Source organism: Gopherus evgoodei, chromosome 8 (assembly GCF_007399415.2).
Source record: "Gopherus evgoodei ecotype Sinaloan lineage chromosome 8, rGopEvg1_v1.p, whole genome shotgun sequence".
NCBI lineage: Eukaryota > Metazoa > Chordata > Testudines > Testudinidae > Gopherus > Gopherus evgoodei.
In genome coordinates, this window is record NC_044329.1 from 9,583,447 (window position 1) to 9,594,912 (window position 11,466).

General features: G+C 42.3%; 1 protein-coding gene across 2 annotated transcripts in view; it reads left to right on the forward strand.

Moving 5' to 3' along the window:
* FAM13B (family with sequence similarity 13 member B) overlaps positions 1–3,913 on the forward strand; it is an 81,078-nt gene extending 77,165 nt beyond the window's left edge. For both annotated transcript variants that reach the window (XM_030571495.1, XM_030571496.1), the window contains one exon: positions 1,608–3,913. In XM_030571495.1, the coding sequence (XP_030427355.1) occupies positions 1,608–1,731 (124 nt within the window). In that variant the 3' untranslated portion in view covers positions 1,732–3,913. The remainder of the gene's footprint in view (positions 1–1,607) is intronic.
* Positions 3,914–11,466: the final 7,553 nt, after the last annotated feature.

Here is an 11,466-nt window from a genome sequence, read left to right on the forward strand (position 1 = left end):
TTTAAGTTTACTCTGTTTGGGAAACTGAGGCACTAATTTTTGTAGCAGTGTCATCTTAATGTCCACTTAAATATGACCAGTCTTCGTGCACTTCAGTACAGTATCCATCATCAAAATGTTTCAGCACTCCTTTCATATTAAACAAGAATCTAGCAAATGGAATCTAATCTGTTTTGCATCAACAATCCAGTTATGTGTACTCTTTCATTATGCATAGTCTCATGAGGGACACTCATTTTAATGTAGGACTAGGTCAGGGGTGGCCAGCCTGAGAGGGAGCCAGAATTTACCAACGTACATGATAAGAGTACCAATCGGCGCCTCTCCCTCCCTTCCTGCACCTCCTGATCAGCTGTTTCGTGGCATGCAGAAAGCTGGGGGGGAGAGGAGCAAAGGCACGCAGGCTAAGGGGAGGGGGCGGGAAGGGGTGCAGTGGGGGCAGGGCCTGTGGCAGAGCCAGGGACTGAACGGTGAACACGCCCTGGCACACTGGAAAGTTGGTGCCTGTAGCTCCAGCCCTGGAGTCAGTGCCTGTACAAGGAGCTGCATATTAACCTCTGAAGAGCCGCATGTGGCTTTGGAGCCAAAGGTTGGCCACCCCTGGACTAAGTAATAAAATAATCCAGATTCTTCTGTGCATTTTAATAGTGAAGGCGATGCACTCTTCAGTCTTCCCTCCCCCTTGTAAAGTGTGACTGGAAATCCAAAGAACAGTTTATCTCATTTTATAAAAACAGGATAATCCCTCTGTTTTTATCTAGTGAAACTTTTCTACTAAGAAACATCTACTTCTCTAGTGTTCCAGTAGATCATTCTGAACAGAGGGTAATTGCTTCATAAACAAGACAGGGGGCATATTTTTGTACCTTTTTAAAAAATATATATTCCAGAGTCCCTCACAGTCCTCATGCTTAGGTGTCTGTTATTGCAAATTTGGCATAACTTGCTACTGTGCGTAAATTAAATTAAAACAGTAGCTGTTTTCTCAAGGTAATAGTGAATCCACACTCACATATGAACAGAGCATAATGTATCTTGCTTAACTAAGATTTATTTACCTTTTGGCCAGCTATAAACTCACTGGCAGCCGTAGATACAAATTCAATTAGTAGAGCTTCATTGTGTGCTCGTTAAAGTCAGCGGCAAAATAGACATTAACTCCAGTGAGTGAATGATCAGGTCTATAGTAAACGGCAAATAACTTTTTTTAAATATTTAATTATAGTTTTAGATCTTATTATTATTTTTTCTTACCTCGGAATTGGATTATAATTTGTAGCTATTCATGAAGTTATTTATTCCCACTATGATTTAAAAAAAATTCATCTATGGAAAAATTTTCCGGACAAGCTGGAGACATTTTGTAAATGTACTGCTGGTGATTATGCTGAATTAATCTCTTCAGATTTTTCTCTCTCCCAAGTATTTTAGTCAGTTATTCTACCAGCTTTTAACCCCTTAGCCCTGGGGCAGTTGCAGTATGTCTGTTGTCAACAGGTTGCATGCCAAAGAGATCACCCAGAATCATACTACCTCAGTGTGTGATATTTGACATTCTGAGATGTACAGGTTTTTCTTGGAATTTAAATATTTTCTTCTCTTTACAGGAATGTACAGAAAGAAGATCGGGCTCCAATGTTTGATGAGTACAGGGAGTACAAGAAAATTAAGGCCAAGCTTAGGCTTTTAGAAGTCCTTATCAGCAAACAAGATTTTTCAAAATCAATATAGATTGTTCCTTAAAAACACTGAATAACATCATGTTTCCTCATACTACTATAGTACTTATCAGGTGCTTGTGTTCATTTTGTCATGCACTGTTGAAAGAACCCAGTTTGTGCACTTTATTATGGTGCCACTATAAAATGTTTGAAGGGTAAGTAGGTCATGTCTAGAGAGCAAATAAAATGTTCTAAATTAAGAGACTGCTCTATCCAACTTTAGCAAACACATAGTTTCCTTCAGCGTTTTATATTACAGATGCATCTTGTTCCAGAAAGACTATAGATTTTTGTCCTTTAAGCATTCAAGAACTTTGGAGAGTCAACTTTTTGTTATCAACTTTTTGTTATTACCAATTGTTTGCATTACTGAAGAAATTAAGGTATATATCTATATCTTAATGCTACACTGAACTATTCTTGTTGCCTTTTATTATGGAAAACATGACAAAAGATTCCACACACGACTTCCTGGAATACCAAAAGTGAACAGAAATTTCTTTCAAAGAACTGCTGTGGAACACCTTTGTTTGATTTCTGGTATTCTAAATTACATCTGTCACCCGGTAATATGTATTATGATCAATGGATTTTGCTACTTAGAGGTCACATTTCCTCATCAATAAGGATGACAGTGGACAAACCAGAAAGTGACCTTGCTTAGTGTACTTTTAAAACTTGGAAAAACTGAACAGTTATATCACATGCTGCCTACAGGACTTATGTTACTGTTGTTCATTTTATCAGTTATTGTTTATCAAATAGTGGTCACATAGTGTTTGGTCTGAATTGGATACTGCATCTCACCCTTCAGAAAATTTGAGAAACAAAATAAACATTTCAGTTTATGGGAAATCTGATGGTGCTCAGACATTTACAGCTCCAGCAGATAAGAGCTGGTTTAGGTCAATTACATAATTTTGCTGTATCTGAAACAAGTTTATGAAGGGCTAAAGTCACTGTAGTTAAAATGCACCTGAGAATGGACAGTGTCAGTCATAGGGGGGAAAAATTACTGCTGTATATCACAATGCATTATGCAGCTGGGGAACAAAAATAAATGGATTAACCCTTGTGATGTAAGCAAATAGTACATGGGCCTTGCATGATTCAGCTTCAGAATTGATACTAAAACAATGTTTTGATTATCACATCCACTGTGTTGAATGATTATTTAGCTTGCTTATGCTATACAATACAACCGCCATCAACAACAGGTTTTGATCTGGTAAAAACTAAGTGTTAATTTTAACTGGTGCTTTTTGAATTTTTCAGTGTGCATCAGTTTGTTTGTGGCCATGTTTTGCATGCACCTACTCTCACTGCATGTTTTTATGACTGGCTAATGCCAACACCAATATTATTCACACTGCTTAATAAAAGACCAAAAATGAATTTTTTTTCACAGAGTTACTAGATTAGTTGTTCTGTCATGTAAACATACGGAGTAGGTTCAGAATGGGATTTTTAGTGCACCAGGTCATCGGTGTACTATAAAATAGAGGGTTTTTTTGGTTTTTGGGTTTTTTTACCATGATTATTGGCATGTAACTTTGGAATTTGGAAGAAAGCACTAAACTAGTTGTGCATTGGTGGTTTGCCTTTTTATACAGCAAGATGATTCTAGGACCCTAGAGAATTGTGAGGTTAAACTAACCTTGAGACCATTTCTCAATTTTATTCAACTCCATTGTGCAATGTACACTTCCAGTTACTTTTCTTCAGTCTGCAAACGCAGGTGTACCCAAACATCGAAACTAATGTGTACTGTATGGTGTTGTACATGAATGTTTGTGTTTTATATATACCACATGCAAAATGTCAATATGCACTATTTAAATGTTCTAAATAATATATTCCTCCTTTATAATGCTTAAATCTATATGATCCCAATATTTTTATAAGAATCTGAGTGAATGATCAGACTGGTTCCAATTCAGAATTAACAGCTGCTTTGTGTGTGTTATGCAGTGTATGGCTGTTTATTCAGTATAGTAGATAAGCATGGCAAGAGTTATGCTATAAGTGTGTTTTGTGCCATCCTTGTTGAGCAATAAATAAATGGTAGAATTAGGCATTTTGTGATATAACATAGTTTTACTTTGGTACAAGTAAAAACTATATATCTATATATCTATATATCAATATATAGATATATATAAATATATATAAATAAACCAGATACAATTGCATTGCTATGTCTGGCATTCGTTGTATAGACTTCATAAAAAAAAAAAAGTACCTTAACCTGTATTGTCTTATTTCATTGCAGTAGTTTCTTTTCATGATATTTTCTTCTTCAATACAAGGTCCTACAAAGAATGTGGGGTCCTTTAAAATTCCTTTGGGTTCATACTGTATTCTCATTCACTCCTTAGCTTGATCCTTAATCTTAGATAGACTTCTGGTAAAAAATAGTTTTGTCAAACAATTCACCACTGCCAATGAGGTCAGAAATAGTATTCACTCAGAAAACATGCACACCCAACTTTACTCACTCTTGTATTCATCAAGGCCAGTAGATACAGCCATTGCATACATTTTTGTAAGCACCATAAGGATTTTTTTCTACTGAGATGGTTTCTAATAGCATCTGTTTGTGTACGATCACACCTAAGACGATGATTGACTCTATTCTGGTCTTTTGAACAAGCCATTCTGTTACACTTGTTGCATGGGGTTATTAAGCAAACCTGGATTTTGTCTCTGAGGACGTGTACCATTTAATCATGGTTTTCCAGAATCACACTTGCTCCTTTTTCTGTAATGATACAAATCTTTGCATGTATCTTGAGGCTTAGGGAAATAGGCCACCTACTGTCTTGGTTCCCACCTTAAGCTTCTGAAGTCCTGTTGACACTAATTAAAACAATTATAAAACTTCTGAAATACATTGTCAAAACAAGTGTATTTACAAGTATACAATTATACAAGTCTGGTCACATAGTAAACCTTCCTTGATTACACTTAAAGTGCAGTACTTAATAAATGAGAAACCAATTAAAGCAAACTGTCTGAAGGATAAAAACATTGTTTTGCCATTTTGGGTAAACAGCGTTTTAAAAAAAAATAGCACTATGCTGCCAAATTAATATTTGAGGTAGTCTTGACTTCCAGAAGACGTTGTGTTTTCAGTTTTGCTTTGAAAGTGTTTTAGTAACATGCTGAATGAATTTAACTTCATAAAATATATACAGATTAGTGTGGACACCTTTCTGAAAGTGTTCTGTCAAAACAGAAATACTTTTATATTAAGAAAATCCAAAGCTTTAATAGTATCCATAATCTATAGCAGATTTCCTTTGAGGTACAAACTGCATAGTATTTAGAAAGATCTTAACTACGGGCAGTGTATTAAACAAAAGAGCTTTACATTGACTGTTGTCTTCATATATTTGAAATGATTCTTGCATACTTGTGATATTCTGAAAATGGCAGCAGGAAAATGGAGTAGATCTGAAGGGCAGCTGTTAGTTACAGCAGTGATGATGGCCATCTGCTGCCGACATTCACAGGTATAAAACCCATCAAAGGCAATAGTGTAACTGAGGGTATGACTACACTGCAATAAAAAACAGCAGCATCATGACTCTGAGCCCAGGTCAGTTGACTTGGGCTTGCAGAGCTTGGGCTCCAGGACTAAAAATGGCCGGGTAGATGCTCAGGCTGGAGTCTGGGCTGAGTCCCACACCTCGCACTGGGTCTCAGAGCTCAGGCTCTGGGATGAGCCCATATGTGTACATGGCAATTTTTAGCCCTGTAGCCCCAGCCATGAAAACCTGAGTCAGCTGACCTGGGCCAGTTGTGGCTATGTCACAGGTCTCCTATTGCAGTGTAGATGTACTCTGAGGGGCTACCCTTTTCAAAAATGCCTGCTATCTCAAATGTCCATGCTAGGGCTGGCCATGCTAGGGCTGGCCTCTGGCTTCAGTTGATGGAAGTGATGCTTTGTCCAGCAAAGACTGATACCATCTCCTGTTGTTTCCAGTAGGGCTCAGTTCAGGACACATGGTGACTCCTTAATTGCCATGTGCGAGGCAGCCAAGGGGAATGTGGATGTGCCAGGGGTGGGGCTGTGGTGGCAATAGAGAGGGTGATTGGGACCAGGCAGGAGGCAGACTGAAGATGAATGCTGGGGATTGAGAGTGTATTGAGTTGACGGGGGCATGCAGAGGAATGTGTGGTGGAGAGGGAGAGGGGGAAGGAAAACAGGCCAAGTGGGTCAAAAGACTGAAAAAACATGCAGGAAGACTGAGTGGAGCAGGTGCCTATTCTGCCTGCCTGTTGAAAGTGAGAGAGCAAGCAAACAGCAGTTCCCACCATCCAGGGGATCAGAGAGGGTCAGAGCCTCCCAGCTCATCGATGAACAGGGAGGCTGCATATTTTGCATGCAGCTTGACCCTGTGATGATCACACACAAGCTGTGCAACTTCCCCTAAAACTGGAGGGGAAAAGCTTAAAAGAATGATTGGCTTTAAATCATGAGCTTTAATAAAACATAGCATGTTTGCCTCATGATTGAACATACGGTGTTTGGGGCAGTATTTTGAATACGAGGCAGTAATTGTGCCCTCTCGCACCAAGCAGCTTGCAGGGAGACTATTTGGGGGAGGTAGTGAGGAGAGACCACCAGAGACGAGGAGTAACAATGTTCTATTAAAGCAAAATAAGTCAAGAACGGAAAAAATGAACATAGCCAAGAATAGGGGCAAGTATCCAGGGCTAGGGAAATCCCCAGCTATAAATCTACCATTTCAGGCTTTTTTGAAGGGGATGGGGAGCAGGTGGGGGGACTGGGGATTGTCACAGTAAGGCAGAGCTGGGCCAATACAATAAATAGCTTGTTGCAAGTTCTAGCCTTCTAAAGGTCTATGGGGACTTGTAATCTGTGGAGGTCATGTGACTGAAGACTACAGCAGGGGCTGCTGGGAGAAGGGAGCCAGGCTATAAAAAGATCTGTGTTCCTCAGACCAGTTGGAGAACCAGAGTGGAAGGAGGGCCTGGAAACCTCTCAGCATGGGGCTAAGAGCCCTGTGAAAGTAGCTGTGGCCAAAGACCTGGAGAGATCTGCCGACCAGAGGACTGTGGGAAAGGTGGCCTAAAATGGATATGGTGGTTGTAGGAAGTAGCCCCAGGAATCAGCAAAGCAGAGCAACTTGGGAATTACGGCTGACAGCCTATAATTTAGGACTCTGGGCTGGTCCCTACCTATGATGCCACAGCGAAGGGGAATGACGGTTACCGAGGATTGTTACCTCTGCTCCAGAAGGAGAGGCAGTGTCAGCTCAGCCTGAGGCCGAATCAGCAACTCCTTGGAATACCCAAAACAAGGGGAAACTGAGGCATGGCTCAACCCTGACACTAGGATGAAGTAAGTGACCCTACTGCAGATGCCTTCCTAACTCTGTAATATGGTACTAAAATGCTTAGCTGCTTCTCCTGTGTGCTTTTTCCAGACACAGCTGAGGCAGTTCTACAGCAGATAGGAGGTGCTGAAATAGACAGTACCGGCCCTGCTGTGTATTATTTAAGCCCTGGGCAAGATGGAAAGAACATGCAGGTACCATCCCTAGGAACCTATTAAGGGGGAAACCCAGTGAATGGTGGTAATAGAGCGGGTTTGGAGTCTTAGGTTTCCTCTTAGACTGGGCTGGTGATGGTGTTACTGACATGAGCTGATCTTCATCTGGCCCTTGTTAGTGAAGGATAACAACCCTCACCCTGATCAGTCTGGCTTGGGACAATGGCTGGCCTCAGGTTTTTGGTAGTGTTTAAGTTAGTAATAAAGACAGATCATTTCCAGTGTATTTGCTGTTTGGGAAGCAGGACGGGATCCAACCCAAAGGTTCAAATGATACTTCAGGTATTTAGCTACTAATCCCAGTGCTGGTTTCAGCTCCTAGACGCTCATACCACTGCAGCTCTGCTGAGGGCAGGTGCACTGTGCCAAAGCTTGTTAACCCTAATGACGTTTCCCAATGACCAGGAAGGTGTCCTTGCTATTGATTGCTTTGAGCCGCCATGCTGCAGTGATTTATATGAGGCAAACAGCTGCTGGCCTTCCTTTCCGGCTGAGCCCAGCAAATTGCTAAGGATGGTTCTTAGTCGTCATCTGCTTCTGAAAAGGAAAATCTTGTTGCCAAGGGGTGTATGTGCGTCCCTCACTTGCAAATTAGAAAATTGTAGGATGGCCAGACAGGCAGTAAATGTTTGTTCAGTGTGTGTCCCAGTGAAGGGACAGTAGATTTCAAAGGATTTGTGATTCTGTAAGGAGGAATAGCATTCCTTGTCGAGTTGGCTCTTCATAACGGGAATTGGATCACTAACAGGAAGCATTGGGAGAGTGAACATAAATGCCTGATGAGCATGACTGGATTTTACTCCTACTGGTCACACGTGGGATTCTCACTAACACCAGACAGCTGACTGGGCTGGAGGGGTGCGGAAAACTTTGTTTGAGATAGGGGTGCAAGGGTATGTGTGTCCTCAGAGAAAGGTCATTCCTTATTCTCATCAGTGTTTGTATACACAGTGGGGCATTGGGAAGAGATGTTAGGTCAGCAGAACTATGAAGAAAGAATGGTTAAAATCCACTCTAGCTAGTGATAGATCCTCCTTTTCACAAACTTTCCTGCCCTTAGAGGGGCAGGCACGGAAATGTGACAGGTGGGTCAATGTGTGAGCAGTCTCCATAGCGGGTACCATACAATCTTGAGCAAGAACCCCACTCTGCTCAAAAATACTCAGGTAGGAACCAGCAAACCAGTGGTTCATTTTGGTAGATGTGATTAATGAGCAGCCTCTTCTTGCTTAGACCTAAAACTATTCTAAATGGGTTAGTGCTGCATTTTACAGCAGAAAACTGAAGTAAAAGGCAGATTTATGTGCACTTACAGTATCTGTTCATAAGGCCACTGGTATCCAGCAGAGAGGCTTACCCCAAGACATATCTCTACAGGACAGCAAAGTTCATTCTTCTCTAATAATTCTTATAATTACGAACTGCTATATAGCACTTCACCATTTAGCCATTACCTTGCCATCTGTCAGCCACAGCTGGAAGAGAATTAATTTCCTAATTCGGGTGCTTATCAGTCACTGTAGTATCTGGTGCAATTTAATTTTTGACTTTTTTTGAGGAGGCAGGAACACCTGAGACTCTCTCCTCTACTTAAAAAGAGAAGGCAGTTTCTATCCCTAACTAAGGGTTGCCAGGGGAAACCTTGAAATATGATCCTCAAGCTCCCCAAATGCTCAAAAACCAGAAGGCAAATAATAAATTTAGGTTTTAGTTTTTATTTTATTTTGAATCTTATGACTTGGGGAGGGGAAGTGGGGTCTGACTTTTTTTTTTTTTTTAACGTTGGGTTGGTGATACTGCACCCCTGAAAGTTTGCAGAGACAGTGAAAAAAGAGCTAAAACTCTGAAGGTTACATAATGGGCAGGGACTCCCATGGCCTGGTGATAAGGTGTTAGGGGCAGGGCTTCATTAAGTCTAGTAACTATGTAGCTTGGGTCTGTTTGTCTCTCTTCAGGCTGTAAAGGGAACATTGACCATGGGGATTTCCTGCATTGCAGGAGAAAAATACATGGGAACCCTTAGGAAACAGGGGCTGGCTACACTGGAGTTAAATACACACGTCTGTCCAGTGCCAGCTGACTCGAGCTGTTTAATTGTGGGGTAGAGATTCAGGCCCAGGCTGTAGGACCCTGTGAGGTGGGAGGATATTACCTCACCTACCTTGTGTCTCTGATATTCTGGGATGGCCAGGGCTACAAGAACACTGCACACAGCCTTAGAGACTAGCTTTTGTGTAGGCTGTGCCAGGGATGGAGAAGGTTACAGCTGTGCCTGGTTGATTTTCTGCATGTGTGGCTGGAAGCAAGTATGGGAGTGGACATCCTGCTTCTGATGGGTCCTGCCCATACTTACCCCTCCCTTGCTGGGAACCAGCCTCTGTTCTTCCTAGCTGGCCCTGGCGCTGATGAGCTCCCTTGTCCTGCAGCAAAGGGAAGGCAGTTTGGGTCTCCAGTTAAGACTGGTGCCTGGGCTAGAGGCTCAGAGCTGTGCTGGAGAAGCAGCTGGAATGGGTGGGTAAATTTGAAATAATAATGATAGCACCCCGCTCTTATGTAGCACTTACATCAGATCTCAAAGCGCTTACGAGGGAGGTATCATTACCCCGTTTTGCAGCAGAGGAAACTGAGGCACGGGGGGTAAAGGGACTTACCCAAGGTCACCCAGCAGGCCAGCCTCGGAGTTAGGAGTAGAACTCGGGTCTTCTGAGTCCCAGTCCAATGCTCTATCCACTAGGCAACACTGCTATATAGCTCATTGTACACCGACACCTGGCTCTCAAAGATATAGAACATCTCTCCTCTTTTTGTCTTTACTAGAACAAATCTGCGTCGCAGGTGGGCTGTGCGCTGATCTTTGGGGAATTAAAATACAACAATGCTGTCCAGTCTCTGCACTGGTACCCCTCTGGGTTTTGTGCAAATGGAAGAAGCTGAATGCCCGCATAGCCTTGTTGTCAATTGCTTCAGAATTGGTTTTCTACCGGAGGGTGACTAGAGTTAAGCTTTTCCCCCTGGCAGTCACCCAGCTAATCAGACAGCCAGTAACCACCATGGCAGCAAAGGAGAAATGTGAACCGATGTTCGCTTAAGTTTCCTTGTTGTTTCTCTCTCAGGCTCCCATCTGAAATGTGGGTCTTGGAGCAGGGAACTAAAACTGCCCATATAAACACTCAGTTAATTTGAATGAAGATGGATGGTCCATTCCCTTTAGTCCCTACTTTACCAGCTGTGGCTGTGCCTGAAACCTTAATTCAATGCCAGGCTGAACAGGAGCAGCAGCCTTGTTGGAAAGAGGATTTCGGCTCTCCATAAAATTGAGAAATGTTTCTAAAATGTGCTTTGCCTCTACCTGTCTCACGTCCCTGAACCACCGAGCGTGTTTAACCGACAGGGAATGTAATATTGGGGTGAGCGAAGCCTTACGAGCCCCAGGCAAGAATCAGGGCCCCAGTGTGGTAGGTGTTGCACAGACTGATTGTCTATAAACAATCTGGGCGCGGCGACTGTGCGTCAGAGGGGACGCGATCGCTGAACAGTCTGTGAGGTGTAACTTGCATTGATTATTATTGATTATGCAATCACCCCTGGAACTGAATCCTTTCCACCCTTTATAGTGCTTTAGCCTTTCTCTGAATTATAAGCGGTGGCAGTCAGAGTGTTAAATGTAGATACTAGATAACAATAGAAAGCTTTACTGCCCGCCAGAATCCTGTCCTCCCAATAAGCCAGTCGTTTTGCAGGCATACAGATCAGCTGATTTTTATTTTTCCGTGACATTTGAGAGTTTGGCAGTGTAGTTGAATGGCCTTCCATCTTCCCTAGTGTCTGTTCTTTCAGAGCTAGTTGTGAAGAGCCAGTTGCCAGCATGCTTGGAAAGCTTTGGAATATAGGATTTGTTTTGTGCAATTTGTCTCTCTGCAGCTGGAATCAGGAACAAACGAGAAGAGAAGGGGGTGGGGAAGCATCTTCTGAGTCCTAGCATTGGTCTGCTTCTGCCTGTGCGGTGTGTGTTTGTTGGATGGACAGAGACCTTTGGTCCCCAGGACTATCAATCCAGCACTTCCCAGGAGCATCAAATATATAGGGGGTGGGGACACATAACAACAACAACAACAAATCCCTAATCCACCTCCCAAGACAGGCTGCTCTGTTTAAAATCAATGC